The 21843-nt window shown below is 39.6% G+C and overlaps 1 protein-coding gene across 1 annotated transcript in view; it reads right to left on the bottom strand.

Moving 5' to 3' along the window:
* Nucleotides 1–21843, bottom strand: part of nrxn2b (neurexin 2b) — a 704661-nt gene that overhangs the window by 548072 nt on the left and 134746 nt on the right. The window contains 1 exon segment of the mRNA XM_051943965.1: nt 14599–14619. Coding sequence (XP_051799925.1) covers nt 14599–14619 — 21 coding nt within the window.

The following is a 21843-nucleotide window of genomic DNA, read 5'->3' on the forward strand; positions in this document are numbered from 1 at the left end:
TAGAGAGAAGAGGGAGGCTGTTCTTGTCAGTGTCCAGATGGGAGCTGCTCTGTATCCTCTAAATCAGGAGTGCAGTTCTGACCTTATCTTATTCAACTGGGCCACTCGCTTAAGGCATTGAATTGTTCAGCGTGCACTTTCTAGTGCCTGAAATTTCTACAGTAGGATCCTTGACAGTGGTAAAGAATTAATGGTAAAACACACACACAAACAAAAAAATTCCTGGAATGTAATAAATTCTCCCTGAATGCAGAAGCAATACCCCTAGGCACTTAATGTTATGCCTTTGGTCCTCCAGGATGTAAATAAATGTGCTTTCACAAACGCTCTCTGTTGCTCTATTTTCATATCTCCGTGAACTAAGGCCACAGCACATTCAGGGCCTTTCTTGGATTGAAGTTTTAACTCTGACAGAAGGGGAGGTGCACTTAAAATTGAAGAAGCAGAGGCTGGACTTCATTTAAACAGCTAGCAGTACAATACAGCCGCACTGGTTATAAGAGCCAGAGACACGGAGAGGACACAGACACACAAAGACAGGATAACACTGCATAAAACTTAGATGAAAAACTCCCTCTCCGTGGTCACAAAGCGAGGGAGTTGTAAGGAAAGGATCGGATAAATTGAGGAATGTTTCTTGAAATATTTAGTATTGCATTTCTTTTTCGACAAAAAGCGCACACATGTACAAAAACTTAGAGGACAATAAGTTAAAAGATTAATGGTGTCAGCTTGTTCAGCTACATGTTCCTTCTTTACTGCCTCCTGAGCTTGTCACAGAATGACATGGCTCCAAAGTTACTCTTCCTTACCAGCCATTCAGACCACAGTGTACATACAAACACCCTATTCCCAGGATGCTTTCTTTCCAGATGGGCCGAGCCAGCGACACTTGTTCAATTAAAGGCATCGGGGGAGACCTAACCACTTTATTATCTGCAAGCTGGCCCCACATTGATCAGCCTGTCTGGGACCACTCGCAGCCTGTGTGACAGCTTAATCTGGGTCCTGCACATGCACAAACACTGTCTTTCACTCTCTCTCACAGACACACACGCACAGTGCAACATACTCAATCTATTTCAGAGTGATATGGATATAGTCTGGATTCTGCACAGGTGTAAGCATTTGTCAGTCTCACATCAGCAAAAGAAAGAAGGAAGAGGATCTGGGGATTGGATCGCTTTCATTCACTGCCAACTGTCAAGCCGTGAAAACAAACGGTTGTCTTTCTTGCAGTTTTTCTGTTGAAACTTCCCTGCAGAAATCAAACTGCTGATTTAAAGGCCCAATCTGGAGCACAAGCTTAGTGACCATCTGTGGTACCAGGAATGGTATCCTACGTGATTTCTACATTTTCATTTGGCAAGACTGATGACTCAGACAATACTAAAAAATAAAAATGCTGGACCTGTTGACAGAAGGGCTCGTGGTCTGAATTCCAAATAAATTACAGAAATAGAACACAGGGCTACAGTAAGTCCAAAACATGGCAGTCTAGACATTTAAGGCAGTATTTGGAATAATCTGCATGAAAGGCTTAGCTATGTGTTTGTAAAATGTTCAGCCAAGATAAACCAGAGTATGGGTTTAACCCTCTGAACCCCGAGCAGTCTGTTTGTTCCAGTCCTCTTTTTTTCACACTGTGGGTTAATCATTGCATATGGAAACAGGCTAACTAGAAGGACTAGATAATGAATTGTAAGTAGAGAGCACTCAAAAATATGTTTTAAACCTAAACATTTGTTAATGACCACTAAGACGCTAAAAATCTGATGATTATTTCAGTTTATCTGGCGCTGATATGTTGTATAACTTGGGCAAACTCTAATGATAGCATTTCAATCACACCCACTGGGGATTTTAGGGTTCATTTGTCAGGCCAGCACCATCTTACATTCAAAGGCAGTAACTTTGTAGGTGCTTGACATCTTAAACTGATAGAATGCTACAACTCTACCCGATGTGAACACGTGTTATAGACATGATGTGAAGACATGGCGTGAAGTTCATGGCCACAGTAAGGTTAAAGGACCAGCAGTGTTGCACAGCTCCTCTCCTTAAAGCCAAACATACATATGCAGTGCTAAAAGGCCACATGGTGTATAACAACATTTTTTGCATGACACTGACTTAGTTGACAAAATGAACCCCGGTCTAGCTGAACAGTCATTAACAGTGAATACTGGTGAAGTATCTAGGCCATGTCTCCTTTCACTGAAACAGCCTGCTGGTTTGACGCCTCAGCTCTTGAGATTCCCCTCAACCCTTCTCCTTCCTCACTCTAGCCTGTGTCACTTTTTTATAAGGTCTATATATTCCTTCCCTTTGCACATTCCCTCCTATTTCCCCCTAGCTCCTGCCCTCCCCTTACACCCTTCATTTCTACTTCTCTCCCTCCAAGTGATCACACGAGAAATCAAGTAGGCCAGGCCTAAGCACTGAGGGTCTGTGGCATTAAAGCTCCTCCTCGCTGGCCCTCAGAGAATTGGAGAGGCGACATATAAATAAATAAGAGCTGTAAGGAGTAAGGCCTTGTGGCAGCTGCTGAACAAATTTATGGTATTTTCTGATAACAACTCATCATAGTGGTTAGGCCATACTGACAGTGAAGAGGAAAAACAGGGACGCCCTGTCTGCAGGGATGTTGTAAAAGGGACGGTTCAACTACTTATTTTTGCCTGTGATGTATGCTGTGTCCATCATAAACTAGTCTGTAACTGCACACAGGAGGTCACTAGAAGCAGAACTGAGTTGAACTGAGATGAACTGAGTTGAACTAGTGGAAAAATGCAGGCTGCTGTGGCACAGCTGTGATGAAAAGTATTGTAATCACAATTTTAAATAAATGCAAAGAATGGAAGAGTGAAAGAAGCTTAAGCAGGGCTTTTTATTCAATCAGTGACACTTGCCAGGCCCTGATAAATGAAAATATGCTGCGTTGTGCACTTGGCTAAAATGTGAAATGTGTTAATTTGTCAGCTTGTCTTTAAATCAAGGATGGACTCATTTTTCAGCAGTAATCATGAGCTGCCTGGACTAGCAGAGATTCTCTGTGATAAGAGCACTCGCCTTAATGTGTTCTGCAATGTGAAATTTATGTTACACAAATTAAAAACCGCAATGAAATGAACTGCTTTGGTTTTGTCAGGATGGTAGACATTTCCATTTTCCACCAATTAATGAAGTCTGATTTCGTACGATACAAAACAGCACTCAGTGTTCAGTTTCTAATTTTGCAAATGCGTAAGTGACAAAGACTTTCGAAGACTGCAGATGGTGGTTTTTAGGCTAGTGCATGCAGCCTGTTTAGGATACAACTTTTAAAAACAAATGTTTTACTGACTTTTTGATTTCTCCATTTATATGGAATGGAATGAAAATGCGAAAATAATTTCACAAATTATACTCAAGGGAAATGCCGTGACATCAAACATTTTCTTGGTTTGAGCCAAAAGACAAATTAGGGATTTAGGAAATTACCATTTTAACATTTATTTTTTTAGAGGAAGTCACTACATGCATCCATTGCAGAGATTTTATTAAAAGTATGAAGTGCCACTGCAACTGAACGTGATCGTGAACAACTGACACCATCCCAGAAGGGTTAACATTCACAGTACATTACCAGTCATGTCTGAATGTTGGAATGGAATTAATTTCAAAAGAAGTCACTTTTAAACATGTGAGTCTGTCAAATACTAGTCAGTCTACTTTTGGTCTATTATTTTGCTGTACTGTGAAATAAAGTTTAATGACTATCAGTGGAAAATAAGCACTTTTACGGAGTCTTGCAGGGTTTTGGTTGAGATACTGAAAAATATGATGATATAATTGTTTAAAAAAGCTAAATAATTTCAATTCCTAATGTAAAAATCAGACAAATAGAAATGGGTCACCTTCTGGTAAAGTGGACATACAGCAGATCTAATCAGCCTGTGTACTAACTATAACTTTTGGACAGTTATTCAAAGGGTTTCCCTGGGACACTACTCATCTAAGACGACGCGAATCCTCACCAGTGAAGCCTTTTCTTTGTATAATAGCGACACATAAAACACATGAGAGTAATTGGTTTAGCAGTCAGACACTTCCACTTCCAGACCTTTGAAAGCTCAGAGCTGTGGTTTCTGACAATATTTTACTGTCTTTTTGAACTACTTGTGACATTCATAAATCTTGGCTGTTTGGTAGATTTTTTTTTTTTTTTTTCCCATTTCTGAAGTCAAGATGCTGTTGCCTCTGTGGTACCATAACATCTGGCATTAGTCATCAGAAACTCCTGCAGTTTAAACAGGGATAACCAACATTTATAAAGCTAAGTAACATGAGGTACCTGAGCAACAATAAAGTCAGAAAGAACACAAAAACAATATCGGTTGCTATGGACACATGATGTTATCTCCAGAAAGACCATCATCCTATCACCCTCCGAATGACATCATATTAACAGCTACAGGGGAAAATGTAATCGTAAAAGAAGAAAAAAGAATAAGTGATAAGTGGTGAGAGATGGAGAAACAGAAAAAATATTCCCTACCTATTTGAATACTGAAAAAATATAATTTTCCATTCATGTACAGGAAGGTCCTTGGTGGCAAAAAAACCCACTCAAGTGTTACTATTTTTCTATTATGAATGTGAGAGAGGGAAGAGGAGAGAGCAGCTCTATTTCCCCTCATTTATTGGTTACTCTCATTCATCACACCAGCCAATTGATCTCTATTTTGCAAGACCATTTTTCTCTGCACTGCCTCCGTACCACCAACAGCACTTCATTTAAAACTGTAGGCCTCCTAAATTAAAGTTGTAAAGCAAATAAATGCCACAAACAAGACATTTGAGGCAAACGTTCATATGGTGGAAAGAGTGTGAAGAATTAGTTTGGCCTGAGAAAGTAGGATGAGGAGGTTGGGTCACAAACACCCAGTAGAAGCAAGCATGTATCATCACCCAGATGTCCCGGAAAAAACAAAACAAATAAAAGTAATGACAAGAAATGAAATATCTGCTTTGTGTGGAAAACATACAAAAACATGGTTGCACAACCACAACAGACAGAAAAAAAATGTGGCAGTAATCACTTCCCTCAACCTTTCGGTTTAGGAGCCAGGTGGAAGTGAAAGTGCTTTTATTTTCTTGGTACTTGCTGTCAGCTGAGGGATGGCCGGGAGATGGACTTTTCACCGGGCTCTGCTCAAATGCAATCTCTCACAGTGTCACCTGGCCAGCATGCACGTATAGCTTTGTAGTCTGTGGCATTTCATGCCTTAATTGAATTCAGAAAAGGGTGTCGCTACTACAGAAATGTTCTTACACTTTTGAAATAATAAGATTTGTGTAGAGAAAATAACATATGAAGCAGTGCCTCAAATTGACAGCATTGAAACAGTCTAGTCACAAACGTGATAGCTGTTATGTCAAAAATAGGAACGTGTCAGTGTCTACGCATTCATGTAATCCAGAACAAAAACCTTCACACACATGCACACAGAAAAATGTGTGCTTTGTGATACTTCTTCAATCCGATACATGACTAATTAAACCTGTCCTGGCACGAGGCTCGGTTCAGGCTGTATTTTGATGTTGCTCTTTGAATGCGCTCAGTGAAATTAGACATAACTCTATTTGGAGATTCAAAAGGAACATATATTACTGAGGCGCTCAGGTAATAATTACATTACCTGCCTTCATCTGTTAATCTGTTCCCAAGAGGGCTTAAGCTGCATATTGAGACCAGTGCAGTAATGGCAGATTAATCTTAATTCATGATCCTTAGAATAGTGTCAAACATTTACAGCCTTTAGAACAGGGGTCCCCAAACTACGGCTCGCCTCTACATTTGGCCCAGCCCCCTGAACAACACCGGAGACGCATTCTGATTTTTTTTTTTTTTTTTTCCAGTCTGGCCACGCGATCAAGACTAATACACGCATAGAATGTGACATTCTACTAGGACCTTCAAAAGGTTCAGTGTTTTCTCTAGGACTTTTTTCTGTAGGCAGCAGGCTCCCCACTGCCCCCCGGATATTCGGGTCCAGCCCTAATGGACATGGTGAGAAAACGTCATTGGAGGTCAACTTTAAATGTCACTGTATGAAGTAAGCACTATATGGGGACTAGTTTTAAGTAAACCGATTTCCACCTCTTATGCCTTTGACTTTGCCTCTGTCCACTCTATACAACATTCAATAAAACAGTAACGCCACATTTTGCAGCTACCTACAGAGACATCTTGCCAATACTCCTTTTAGCTACAACCTATAAGTTCATCTCCCACAAGAGGGAAGATTATCAAGATAAAGAGGAGAGGGCAGCATAAAAAGAGAGCGAGAAATGCAGAGGGATATAAAGAAAGAGATGTCAAGAGTCCAGATAGGTAGCAAAAACAAAACAAAACGGGAGAATGAACTGGATACAGCTGAAGATAAGTGTAGGGATGAGGGGAGAGGAAGAGAAGAAAAAACTGAGTGATAGATGTAGAGGGATCAAAAAGACAGGTGGATTACTAAGACTGTATTCCTGACCGGGCATAAATTAGCGGGTGAAGATCACTAAATGGGACATATAAAGAAATATAAACTCCAAATACCCCAAAAGTCCACTGGGAAATGCTTTAAACACAGTGTCTTTTTCTCTATATCAAAAGCAACAAAGGCACAGAGGTCCACAAAAAAAAAGATCATTTGAGTACACAGGGGAAATGAGAAGTTTAAAGAAAGCCTTGAATTTCTCCCCAAAGCTCACTGTGGTATGTCATTATAATACAGTGCAAGTGCTGAAGTTATGACATGTGTGATAGGTAGCTGGGAAACAGTCAGTCAAAGGGAGTTCATTTCAAATGCACTTATGAAGAACAATATGCTAAAAACAGCCATCTTAGCCTATTAGCTCAAAGTGTGCAAAGGCTGCTTTCTTTCAAGTGAGTCAGAATTTACTTTGGAGAACAATTTGGCAAAGCTCTAATATTGAAAAGCATTTATTTTACATATGTTACAAAGGCATACCGTATGCAGGGATATGTAATATAGAGGTGAAACTGTCACATATTTAACAATTTATTTAAAAATAAGTTTTACAGCTTTGCAATAGTCTCCAAAGCAAAATAACAATCTCAAGCAGTGCAGCAAAATCTGGCACATGTCCTTCTACACATAGACATATACACACACACACACACACACAAAAAAAAAAATAGTACTACACCACAGCTCCAGGCCACACATTGTCCAATCCATTTCCCTCCATTATAGCAAACAGTACTGCCCAAGGCCATGCATGTTGACACTGAAGCATCTGGAACTGCTCACAAGGGGATGCCCACTTCATCCCTTTAGACTCCGTTATCACAAAGCGGAAAAATAGAAAGAAGGGAAAGAGTGACAGCTGTGTGTGGGGTGAAATTAATGTCTTGTGAGAACAGGCATGGCTGGACTTCGTCTCCTCCAGGAACGGGAGAGTCTTAATCTCACGGCAACATCTGGCAGAGGGTGGGCAAGCTGACGAAACACGCAGGCATCCTATTGTCCAAAGGCTCTTCAGTAATTTCTGAACTGAGGAAAGACACCATTCAGTGGTATTTCATCCTTCCCCTCAGTGGCCATTTTTCCTTTCCAGTGAGACTACTGTGAGTATGTGGGTCTGTGTTTGTTTGTATACCGTCTATTCTTTGAGTGCTTGTGAGCAAAAAGCCAGCCAGTAATCTTCCAAAATCGATTGCTTTGTTTGAACATGGCAAATCTCTTGTGTGCTCAATGTTAAAAAAAAATATTGATTGTCATATGTTGCTACATGTAAAAGGGGACATTCATGTCGTCTAATAACTAGCAGTTACCGTATGGAATATGAGTGTGAAAGGAATTTTCTTTATATAAATATGTATGCACACACACTCAGTTTATTGCATGTTACCAGGTGGTCAGCCTTTTAGCCAGTGCAATTTGAATATGGATAATGTACAAGCATCATTTGTCCCAGAGAACAAACTAAATCTAGGTTAATACCACAATGACATCAGGACATTTAATATTTGCTTTACTCTGTTTTTTCTCCGTCTGTAGCCTTGACACACTCACATTGGCAAAACATTCAAGTTTTTGGTTTATTATTGTGTTTTTTGTTTCTTCTGAGCAAATAAGAACTAAATCCATAATCTGGTTTGGATGATCCAAAGTAATCTCCTATAACTACAGGGCCCACTCAAATCTATAATCCTGTATCTCTAGTCAACATCAAACTCCATTTATTATGCGGAGGAAAATAATAGTTATTCCCATTCCCCGAGGGTGAGATTAAGTTGGAGGTCTGCGTGGCTCAGACAGAAAAGATCATTAGCCTTGATCAGATTGATTATGATCAGCATGGGCAGCTCAGAACATCGTTCACCCAAGCAAAGCAACAGGTCACTAAATCTATCAGCCAGACTCTGTGGCCAGAAGCAGATTTGATCCACTACTGTCCACTTGTGTATGAGCCTTTTTTCTTTCTGTTCATGGTCACGGGCATGGTCTGTTGGAGGAAAACTGAATAGTATCAGCATTTATATGTATGCTTTTAAATTTTTTAAATGTATTTTTACTGCTTTGGAGATGTATTATTTAATAAGTTTTGTTTTGTAACCATTTCTAAACAAGAGAGAATCAATGAACCACCCAGCTCTTTTCACAAATTTAGCTTCACATTCATACATCAAAAATGCTATGATGACATCACTGCAGTCTGCACCAACCACTCTTCACACCACAACCAAATCTTGTTCATTAAAGTGTTGAGTGCCTTAAACAAGGGTGTCCAGCTGGCATTCTCCCAATAGATGTAGCCTGTTAATCTAAATTATAGGCCAACACTGCCTTCAGCTTTATTTTTTATTTCTTTAGTAACCTCTACAGGAGCACCACTTCACCAGGCAATGCCGTAAACCTGCGCTTACATAATGAAACTATACATCACACATGCAGTCCTCTAGGGACAGGACACGCTCGGTTATCAGTACACAGATGGCAGAGCGTGCCTGGCTTGCCAGTAAAAACAGGTCAGTGTCGCAGGCACATCATCAATCGAGGGCCTACAGTGTAAGAGCGAGGGCCACTAGCCACCTACCAGGGGCACCAACCTCCCTGGGGCTTTGAGGGTTTTCGGTTTCATCAATCTCAACCAACCTTTGAACACATGGTCAGCAACACTAATTAGACCAAATGCGGTCGCAGAGAAACCCTAAAAATAGAGGACAAGGCATGCAGACGCATTTAGAGTTTGGTAGTAGAGACAACGGGCCATCAAGTAAATTACTGAATGTCTTGTTACGAAACATATTGGAGTTGTCCCCTTGAGTCCAAGTACAAGTAAATACAACAGGAGATGACGCTTCCCTTAGGCTCCTCAGCTCCACCCTTTCCCCAACAGGAGCTGTTCACATGTAGCAAATATTGTGACACTAAGGCACTTTGGGGAGGCCGCGAGAAGCTAATTAATGCAGTCTAGGCAAGAAGTCATGAGAATGTGAGGGAGATATGGGACGGACAGAAGGTCAAAACCAGATTTTACCCACATAAAATAGGGGAAAAAAAGGCTTGCTGCCCTGTGGTGCCCAGAGCCAGTGTTGGTAATAGAGTGATTGCACTCAGTTCCCAGTAGCTATCCCTCCAGCAGGTAGCAGCTCCCTCCGTTTTTGTCTCGTCTTTGTCAGCTTTCAGTGCAGGATATCCTAGTCCTGGCCGCACACAGTGATGGCTGAAGGTTCTTTTCCCTGCTAATAAAGTCTGTGGAGCTGCCAACTTCCATCTAGAGATACAGAAGGGCCGCAAGTTGATATACACACGTGGACAAAATTGTTGGTACCCCTCAGTTAAAGAAGGAAAAACCCACAATTCTCACTGAAATCACTTGAAACTCACAAAAGTAACAATAAATAAAAATTTATTGAAAATTAAATAATCAAAATCAGCCATCACTTTTGAATTGTTGATTAACATAATTATTTAAAAAAACAAACTAATGAAATAGGACTGGACAAAAATGATGGTACCCATAACTTAATATTTTGTTGCACAACCTTTTGAGGCAATCACTGCAATTAAACGATTTCTGTATTTGTCAATGAGCGTTCTGCAGCTGTCAACAGGTATTTTGGCCCACTCCTCATGAGCAAACAGCTCCAGTTGTCTCAGGTTTGATGGGTGTCTTCTCCAAATGGCATGTTTCAGCTCCTTCCACATATGTTCAATGGGATTCAGATCTGGGCTCATAGAAGGCCACTTTAGAATAGTCCAACGCTTTTCTCTCAGCCATTCTTGGGTGTTTTTGGCTGTGTGTTTTGGATCGTTGTCCTGTTGGAAGACCCATGACCTGCGACTGAGACCAAGCTTTCTGACACTAGGCAGCACATTTCTCTCCAGAATGCCTTGATAGTCTTCAGATTTCATCGTACCTTGCACACTTTCAAGACACCCTGTGCCAGATGCAGCAAAGCAGCCCCAAAACATTACTGAGCCTCCTCCATGTTTCACCGTAGGGACAGTGTTCTTTTCTTCGTATGCTTGGTTTTTGAGTCTATGAACATAGAGTTGATGTGCCTTACCAAAAAGCTCCAGTTTGGTCTCATCTGTCCAAAGGACATTCTCCCAGAAGCTTTGTGGCTTGTCAACATGCATTTTTGCAAATTCCAGTCTGGCTTTTTATGAGTTTTTTTCAGCAGTGGTGTCCTCCTTGGTCTCCCATGAAGTCCACTTTGGCTCAAACAACGACGAATGGTGCGATCTGACACTGATGTACCTTGGCCTTGGAGTTCACCTTTAATTTCTTTGGAGGTTGCTCTGGGCTCTTTGGATACAATTCCAACGATCCGTCTCTTCAATTTGTCATCAATTTTCCTCTTGCGGCCACGTCCAGGGAGGTTGGCTACTGTCCCGTGGGTCTTGAACTTCTGAATAATATGAGCCACTGTTGTCACAGGAACTTCAAGCTGTTTAGAGATGGTCTTATAGCCTTTACCTTTAAGATGTTTGTCTATCATTTTTTTTCGGATGTCCTGGGACAATTCTCTCCTTCGCTTTCTGTTGTCCATGTTCAGTGTGGTACACACCTTTTCACGAAACCGCAGGGTGACTACTTGTCTCCCTTTAAATAGGCAGACTGACTGATTATGAGTTTGGAAACACCTGTGATGTCAATTAAATGACACACCTGAGTTAATCATGTCACTCTGGTCAAATAGTTTTCAATCTTTTATAGAGGTACCATCATTTTTGTCCAGGCCTGTTTCATTAGTTTGTTTTTTTAAATAATTATGTTAATCAACAATTCAAAAGTAATGGCTGTTTTTGATTATTTAATTTTCAATAATTTTTTATTTATTGTTACTTTTGTGAGTTTCAAGTGATTTCAGTGAGAATTGTGGGTTTTTCCTTCTTTAACTGAGGGGTACCAACAATTTTGTCCACGTGTGTACTTTGATTGTTCAAGGGACGAATCGGGCCTGACTGAACCTAAATATTCACCGGTACTTACAAGTGTCTCTAGATTGTCTGCAGCTATCAATATCTTTAAGTGCAACAGGAGAAGAGTGCAATAGGAGGACAAAACAGACTAAAATTACTCACTCTTGGTCCAAAACTTTGATCAGCAATGCAGCGACCATTCATTTAAAGCTCACTACCCAAGAGTTCGCACTTTCACTACATGCTAAAACGAAAGGTCACAGAAAAGAACTTTTGCTATTTAATCAGCATTACAATACAAACACTGGGTATTTTTGGATCACTGGCAAGACTTAAAGTGGCTTCACAGTGTGTAGGTGACATAACTGTGAATATCGTCTTTACATGTCTCTACCTAGGAGCCAATTTGAACTTTTAAAGTAAGCTTGCTTTGACACAATTACTGAATAATTTAAATCTTATTGTACAAATTGGTTGAAAAACAGAGACGGACAGTCAGTGAGAAATCAAACTTGAGGCATTGATTTAGACAAATGATAAAAAAATTCAAAATAGATAGTCAATTTAGATTTTTTTTTAATAAAACAATGCCAAATTGTGATACTTATAGTCTCACATGCCACAGCAATGTAATATTTTTGAGTTGAATTATTCTAATTACGGGGGCTTTTCCAAGCAAATATTGATGTAAGTGATAAAATCTACAAGTTTCTGTCACCACTTAAAGTCTACATACCACCTTCTTGCCACTGAATAGATATTTCTCTTGAGCCACTCCAGTCAGTTAAAATCAAACCATTTGATTGTACCAATCAAGGTCTTTATATTTTCAGTAACTACCGCATAAAATAGCGTATCCTGACCCTGGAGTAAGTTTGTGAGTCAAAATATACTCCAAGGCTTTTTAAAAATTCTTTAAAAACTCAAGGGGCTTTTCACAGTAGAGTCATAGTGTTGCTGTAGAAACACCTAGACCTCTGCACAAGGAGAGATGCCCCCCTCTCACACTGCTAGGAGACGACATAAATAATATGATGCTTAGCCGGCAACACGTGCCCTTGCGCGACCAGTGTTAAGAAATACCAGCAGAACACATTTCGAATCTGTAGGGAAAACGCAGGTGCTTAGTTATATTTCTAAGTGGCATTCCTGTGACACAAAAACAGCCCAGAATAGTTGGTTCTTTGGGACACTACTTAGCAAGAGCATGGATTTCCTTGTGTGCAATGAAAGGTAACAAAGGACTGAGGGTCTCTTGATAGTTGCCAACCTGCTCTTAAGTCTCCTACATCATAAAAATGAATCCAATTCATCAGTTTCATCTGCTCATTCTCAACCTCTCTCCTTTTCTCTGCTTTGCTCGTACAAAGAGTGTGTTTACATCAACATCCTGGTTATGAATTTTGCTGCAGGTTCAATCATATTCAGGATATAACACAGATGACAGTATCACAGTGAGTGATCACAGCAGGCACCTGTGATATTACTAGAAACAAATGGACGCTGTTAAAATTTGTATTTAATTTTTAAGTTGTTCCTGTGCACGCTGTGGAGGAGGCATTCTGTACACTCATTCTGTTCTGTGTCTAATACTGACACAAGTTCTTCCATTTAAGTACATTTAACTCTTTCATCACAACAAGGCAAAACTTCATTTATTTATTTTGACATACTTTTTATTTCTGCTAATATTTGTGCTTAGGTTACTTCATCTGGCTGAAAGTCAGCCCTTTGCGGGTAGCTGTATTCACAAAACTGGATAAAATGTATCATTTCAAAAGTCTTTTCCCATTACTTCTAGAGAACTCTAGCTATGAGTAATTTGGGTATCTTGAAACCAAGGTAAGAGATTTGAATATACCGCATACATGTGCAAATACAAACATAACCAGGACACTCATGTCCATGCAAACACACTCACTGAAAACCTACTGTACTGTCACCACACTGTGCTGTGTCAGAAAGTGCTTTGTAGAAACTGCGACAATTTATTGCTCTCTCCAACCTTCTCCATGACATTTAACCATAAAGGGCTTCAGTCGTACTGACATGAGGCCTGGCTTTAAGGACACACATACAGATACAGTCATTACTACAGGCTTGTGCTTTCCAAGTAGCAGCAAAGAAAATGTCAGCTTCACATTGTCTACAAGTGCACACATTTTACATATCGTGTGCAGGCTAGAATATAAATAGAGTTCAATGGGTTAACTGATAACAATGAAATTACACTATGACATGAGCTTCCATATCTCCAATATGCCAAAAGATAAACCCCGCATGTTTGGTAGAAAATCGAGAAATAACTGCAGCACATATTTTTTCAGCTTAAAGAAAACCTGGGGCAACAGGGTGTTTGTCATAGTGATTTCCCCAGCTGGATCAGGCTATGTGATAGGCTATCCATCACCTCAAACTCAGCTCGGAGAAAATTCAACTCCAAAACATGCAAACGCATGCACATACCCACACTTAAGACTCCAACTTTCCACTCCACATTCTACAAAGTCTGTTTCCGTCTACCTCAGTGTCTGACTGAACTGACAAACAGACTCAGTCAATCAGTGAGTGAACCTCTTCCAATTCAGAGTGGAGACAAGTGACAGTCTGCAGCCAGACAAGGTAAGGCTGATCTATCCATAAACTCTGCAACATCGAGACCTGATTTAGTATCTGGACTCAAGGGCTGATGAGAGGCCTCACGGGCCCTTACTAGTAGTCGTTGTTCACTCTTGTGTGAGACGACATGATAGGAAGGAAGATAGTGCCTCAAAACAACCATAAATTCTTCACTTAAACAAATTCTTATTAACTAGTAGACTGACTCAAGGTTTCTAAATTGTATTAATATACTCCTTAGTGCAATATACAACCATATTCTTGTGTTTACAGAAATAAACTACAAATAAAACAAAACAAAATTAAAAAAAGTAAAGAAAAATAATGATAAAACAGGGATAAATTTGATTGTAAATCCATCACTTTTATCATATTGAGAAACTGTAATTTAGGCCCCCTGGAAGTCACTTATAACCGCAGTCCAAACTGACAATGCCCCTCCCCAGAAGGGAGCATATAGCATTAACAAGCAACCAGCATCAGCATCCATGAGAACATTAAGAGAAGCCATCAGACGAGCTGAGGAGAAGAACATCAGTCTTACCTTCAACAGCATACTCTTCAGCTTCAGGATCCAGAGGGAATGCATGAAAAAAAGAGAAAAGACAGAAAAAGTTGATTCAGATGCTATATTTTCTCCAAGTAAATGTCATTTATTGTTTCTTCAAACTAAATCTACACAAGACAAAGACAGCCAATAAAGCTTGACATCTTGGATACGGGACAGCAGATGGTCTGCTTCCCTGAATATGTCTTATCTGCTGACTTTCTTAGAAGTCCGCAGATAGCATAATAACTTCGTAAAAACACACTTAATACACTCTCAAAAAATCCGATGGGAGTGTGAAGAACCCTCAACTAGCAGACTGTAACCACACTATTTCCCATAGTGAACAGGAGGCTCGAGTCAAAAAGGACCCCCAACTGAGAGACACTGACTTTCACACACTTTTCCCAGTCTTAATGACACAGCAAGAGGGAGTCAAAGAGCTCAGGCTCCAGCAGGATGCTTTACTTACAAAAGCCACCCTTTAGCAACAGACGCCAATCTGTAATGCAAGAAAATAAAGCTGCAGCTGTGTGCCACTCTAGAACCCCCATGTTGGAAGATGAGGAGTAAAGAATGTAAAACAGCCTCTGGCTTGGCATGCCATCCCTGTGGAGAACAAGGCATTTTGATCTGCTGTTGTGGATGCTGGGCCTGGGTCTGCATGTGACACTGTTGTATTAAGTTGTAGTAGTTGACAATATTTTAATATGACTTTGCACTGCGCTGGTTCACCGTGTTTGTCGGGCGCAGTATTTCAGTCAGGAAGGTTGAAGCAGCATCACGCAGCGGTAGAAACAGCATGCAGTATCCTCACAGGAATTTGTGTCACCACAGCATACAATTTATGGAAAACCACAAGGTCAAGCTAAGAAAAAGTAAATACACTACCCTTTACAGCTACACAGGACAACTTCATTTTTTATGTGGTCCACATGATGGAAATCCCACATAGTTAAAGCTGCTTTTAGCATTAAGATTTGATGAAAACAGGAGCCATTTAAAAATCTGAACTGCTCCATTGTGGCCCCAAACGTGGCTGGAAAGTAAGCAAGTCAAACAGATTTCCCATAACACATCAGCCTGGTTCCTGAAAAGGGATTCCCCTGAATGCACTCTTCACCCATGCATGAACCAAAGATTATGTCTGCCTTTGAATTCTGCACTATAACTGGCCTGTAAAAGCATCTGGACTTTAACCAATGTCATTGCAGGTAATTGGAACCACAAGGGTAACAAATGAAGACTCCTGGAGAAGCAACATTTATTTTGCTCCTCTATTATCCCCATTCGTACGGGGTGGGGTGGGGTGGGGTGGGGTGGGGTGTGTGTGTGTGTGTGTGTGTGTGTGTGGGGGGGGGGGGGGGGGGCAATTATTCAAAGGTAACCTTTAAGGATAAGCAAGATACTGGGACTTCTTTGGTTGAAGGATGGTTTCATTATGCATCCCAGCTGCCTGACCTGACCTAAAATGAGTTCAGTGGGTCAAGGCAATTGACACAAGAACAGTCATTTAACCAAACAAAAAACCCCAAAACATTAAATTATTAGGATTGAAACTCTCAGATAGCTGAAGACGCATTTAAACATAAACGACCCTAGTACACCGACTGAAAGCCCCTCATGAATGACAGATCATCTGCCAAGCTGCAGCATGGGGACAGTGTTTGTGTGATGCAGGGTAGCAGTTGTTTATACAATCACTGGCCGTGACTCTGCCGTCCTGCTCTCTCATCTCTGATCATAGCCCATCATCCTTTCTTTCATTGTGCACCCACATATGTTCCTCCCTCTCTTTTCTGAGCTGAAGCAAAGGATGTTTGATGTACAGTAGACATTGTTTATATCATCACCGGCCATGACTCTGCCTCCCCCCTCTACTCATCTCTCAACACAGTCCCTCATTCCACTTTTCTTTGTGGTCCCTGCTTCTCTCTGTCAAAACTCAATTCATATCGTTTCAGAGACGCAGCAGGACACTGCTTTTGTTGAAATACTGATTATGTTCTTCATTCTGAAGCACTAGAAGGGATTTTTTGTACAGTCTTGGTGTTAGATCATTTGAATTAGATCTTAAGGTACGGTCAACATTGACAAAAGGATCATTGACAGACCAAATTATGTTCAAATTAAATATTGTGTAATTACAAATATTGGCAATATTTACAATTCTAGGGTCAAACAAGAGCAACATTTGAAATGAAAAGCATATTTTAACAAGTTTGACAGATATAGTTAAAATTCGAAACAGCACCTAAGTAGACACCCCTTGTCTCTTGAGAATATTAAAAATGATCCTCCACGAGGCAAAGCTGCAGGAATATACACCGACCAGTCACTACATTACAATCACTGACAGATCAGGTGTTTAACTTTGATTATTTCTTGACAGTGCAATGTTCTGCTGGAAATCCACATCCTTGGAATTCCTATTGCTGTTACTTTGATACCTAAAACTCACCTAAACAGTACTGTGGACCAACCACAACCTCAGAATCAAATGTCTAAGAGATGTTTTGTTGGCTTAAGATGCCTCTACAGCATTAGACAGGTGGTTTAATGTTGTAACTGATCCTTCTACAATGACAGAGGATCCTCTCAGACACAATAATACAGTAAAAATAGTGAAGACCCCTAATCGTCATATATATCTGTATCATGTCAAGTGTACTTGACAGCTATTTATTTTGAGGCACCATTGCTTCACAGTGAATGCTTGCAAAAAATCTCGCCTTAAGGAAGAAATACGCTTTCAGTCAGACACTTCTGGGATATACCCCATCCTTTTGAGGTTGTCTTTTTTATCCCATTTATGGTTTCCTGTAGTCTTTACCACCCATTACTTTTATCCAAGAGCTGTTTTCCATTAGGGTGTATCCCATATCGCCTCGGGCTTTCAGCTCCACTGGGATCCTAATCTTTTCAATGTACTCTGTGGTTCGCAAGGGAATGTGTAGAACAATTTTCAGAGGAGAATGCACAGAATCTTTTCTAGGTATGTGTGCATATTTTGTCCATGAGCAAAAATGGAGCCCAGTGCTAAGGCTTTGAATCTTGTCTAGCATAAAAAGAGGAGTACAAATTATTTGTTATAACTTTTTAAACGTAATTCAAGAGTAAAGGAAAAAGCAAATGCTTAAATGCAGACATAGACTTGTGCTGAATTGGACAGTCAGTCAAATGTGACACTGCTTCCCAATATCTCTAAATTCGTGTGCTGTACCTCCAGCAACAAAAGCACGAAAAAAGTCTAAATTAATCAAAAATGCAGTTTCGGAATACAAAAGAAAGCAGAAATCAGACGTGGGCTGCAATAAAAATAAATAAATACCCAATGTAAAACTCGGATGGAAGCAGTGAAGAAGCTGAATGTCTTCACCAATGAATCCCTGAAGGGTTTTGGAGGCAAATGAGAGACTTTGCAGACCTAATCCTCACCCAGCTAACTAAAGGATTTACCAAGGGGAGAAAAGCGTGCCTGCATTGAAAAACAACCTCCTCTCTCTTGCCATTCCCCCATTTCTTTGCACATAAAGGAAGCCGCACAATTAACTGTTGGTTGGATACAAAGATGAATGAGCATAAAGTAGCACTGCAAGGTGCTGCATCATCTAAATTAATTCATAACAGTCACATTAATCTAAAACAACTTCACCAGCATAATTGTAAATATTACACGTCAATTCAATGTTAAACAGCATTTACGAAGTGCATTTTAAAATATATTATGACTATTAAAGTATAGTCCCACAAAGTCCCGTGGGGTGATAAATTACTTCTGAAGTCATTCCGACATCAAATCATCACTCAGTTAATAAAAAAATCTGGCATTGGAAATCAAACTGTTTGCATCCTCATACACGCACACACACAGAATATCTATTGTGATTGACTTCTTCTTAAAAATAATTATCTATAATTTCCAGAATAATATTCTCATTAGAGATAAAGGGCTGAAGCTCAGCAGCAAGTCATCACAGAGGGAGTTCAAGCTCAACATCAGAGGCAACCAGAAAGTGACTGTAAATCTTTCTAACGCTTCGGCACAGCTGGAGAAGTACATTCCAATCATGCAGACATCAAGTCACAACATGGCTGTACGAGTTGTTTCACACAGTATTTACAGTAAAATAGGTATTTTTATATTTTTCTGTATTTTTCACTACATCAATTAACATCTTATTCTAATGTCCATGATAACACTAAACAATAATAAATGAATAATGCTATTGAGTGATGGATGCTTTACTACCGCTCTCTTCAGTCTGCAGCAGAACAGTTTAGTTTCTTTGTGCCGTTTTTAATTTTTTAAGGTGGCGCAAGGTTAATGTTTAAGTTGTTTCTACTGAATATTTGACCTATACAATAAAGAGGACACAAGAACTATAAGCACATGGATGTGATGTGAAACATTGTTGCACAGACAACAAAAACAAGGAAAACTTTTTAGTAATAATGTTTTTTATTAGTTTTTTGAAACTTCAACTCCTATCCAGTATGGTCAGGGTGCAAAACTTTGTATAAATTAAATAGTGTGTTGACCTTAACATTCGTAATTTATTTTGCCAATGAAGTGCATACACCTGCAAACACTCTGTTCATACAGTGCTTTAGTTAGCTTATGTTTGGATTTGTAGTATACTGCCCCTGGAGCACACAGCACAACCTTATTTTTTGGATTCAAACAGGTTAATAATGCTTGGTTTTAGTTAGAGTGGGCTGATTGTGCTTTTTGTTTAATAACTGCCTACAAAGAGGTCTCACAGTGTTGTGAGCAACGCTGGCTCTGCTGCTTCATTTGATATATCTTGTATTGATTTTTACGAAGTAAACCGCAGCGTAGTAGAAAGCGTAATACTTAATTTCAAATATTTGTTGCTTGCTGTGGTGTAAGCTTTTTCTTCTCGTCTTCAAATGAAACTATCATTTTACATGCTCTCTTTTTTATGAGTAACTGTAGTTGTGGTGGTTAGTGGCACGTCGCTCTGGGAACAGAACTTCAAAGACAAGAAGCGACAGAAAATCTCTTTCCGTCCAAGGCTATTTCACATGACTTTGCAGTGGCAAAGAGGAAAAGAAATGACAACATTAGTGAATAAAGGGAACAGAGTATGCAGGCAAGACAAGAGGATGGAGAACATGTGTGCGCACATGCATTGCCGACACACGCTTTCTTTTATCAGACGAAAGCTTTGTCCTGAACTTTCCCACATTGTCAGAAACTTTCTCACTGAGTGACAAGTTAATCCGCCAGACATGGCCTTTGCAGATTTCACACCAAATCTCGACAGCACAACACAAAACTTCCACCCTACAAATGTGGAAATATAAGTGAGGCTTTCTAATCCAGATAAACAAAAAAATTGAAAAAAAAATAAGCAAATTGACTGATTTATCTAGCAGCAACACAACATACACAGGATTCCCCATTTAATACAGAATGTCTGAAGGGGAAGGAGAGAACTGAGGTCAAATGGAAAGGATTAGAGAGATGCAACCTTAAACAGATGTGTAAGGTATTTCTTCACTGAATAGTAAATGTCGTTTTCCATCTCAGGTACAAAACATGTTATGCGTTAAAGCAATATTTGAAAATATGGTATACTGTATACACCATGAGTTTCAAAACGGTGCCTACTGATTTAAGAAAAATAAGTGAACATTATCAATTAATAAATATTACTACAAAGGAATACATTTGTTCTTAAAATAAGAAGAGCTGAATTAAAAGAGAAAAATCTAATCATTTATATGTATTTTATGCATATAAATGATTATATTTATACATTTTCACTTTAATTAGTTTAGTTATTAATAGGTAGTTTTGCTCACTTGTTAATCTCTTGTCCGTGTTTTGACACTGAACATGTAATAATTAAAGGAGAGTTATCAGGAGAGTTTAATAGATATAGTTGACATATTAGCAAACTTCATTCACTGCTTATAAAAGCGTACATCTACCTCTGCACTGAGGGACTAATTTGTTTTAATGTGTCATCATCCCAAAGCAAAATCCTGATTAAAATCATACTGTTAGTTGAATCCACTTCTAATGGCATCTTCACATATGGTTAGGCATGTGAAAAGCTGCACTGTTTTGCTTTCTGTTTCCCAAGCCAGACGTGAATGAGGGTTTTTTTTTGTGTGTGTGTGTGTTTGTTTTAACAATTCATCACAGTCAGCAATTGCAGAAACAGATACAATCACAAGATTTTCAAACTACAATTTTTTGTACAGGTCTCCAACTAATCATGTGACGTGGAGGTCTGTCGGGACAATGATCCAAATATCTCCTGACTCACCATTTCTCACTTATGTCACCACAAATAAACTGTTTGCACTCAACATTCAGGATCTGCTTGGGGTTCTAGGGGTCAACACCAGGTTTAGATCTGCAAATGGGTAAAGACTGAACAGATCACCACTACAACTGAGCAATCTTTTATTTGTGTCTTTGATCTTAGTCAGTTTTCTGGGTGACAGAGCAGTAACACATGTAGCACCTAAGCCTTCCTGAGGGGAAACCCTGAATGCATTACCCCATGGCACATCATGAGGACGGCCGCAGGTCATTTCAGCTTGATGGTCGTCCTTATTGTTTGGATGGACAAAGAGCTAAGCAAACAAATAACGAAACACAGAAGGAAAAGTTAGAGGCGGAAAGACCACTGAAAGACAACATACCTCTGCTTTGCTATGTGCACCGCAGAGAAAACTTTTGGTGCAAATAGCGGGACCTGCTGGTGCCAGAAATATCAGTATGCGATAACCCTAATGCAGTTAGCAAAAAGGCAGCACAATGCTAATTTCTGTTTACTTTTGGAATGATTAAATGATTCCTGAAAAAAAATGTGTTTTACGCAGAGCTGCAGGGAGTTTTCTGCTACTCCTCATGTCTTTCAATTTCAGAGACAGAGAGTGCAACGTGAGGATGCCCCATAGATTCAAATTAATATGGCAGGATAGAATAAAATGGAATTATCCCTTAAAGTCGTGAAATAAATTGTGTATACTTGTCAGCAGTTAGTGTAGCTTATCTTGCAGCAGTTCTTTCAATTAGGTATTGCCTTTGGTCCAACTGATTTGTCTTAGTGAATGTAGTAAGATGTCTAAAACCTTGTTAATATTTTTCCAATAACATTTGGTGAAAAAGTAAGCCATGAGCCAAGGAACAAGTAGTTCAAGAAATTTGTAAAGGATACGTTAGCACAGCGTGACAGCATTTAAAAATCTTTTCACACT

The sequence above is a fragment of the Acanthochromis polyacanthus genome, chromosome 23, assembly GCF_021347895.1.
Source record: "Acanthochromis polyacanthus isolate Apoly-LR-REF ecotype Palm Island chromosome 23, KAUST_Apoly_ChrSc, whole genome shotgun sequence".
Taxonomy (NCBI): Eukaryota; Metazoa; Chordata; class Actinopteri; family Pomacentridae; genus Acanthochromis; species Acanthochromis polyacanthus.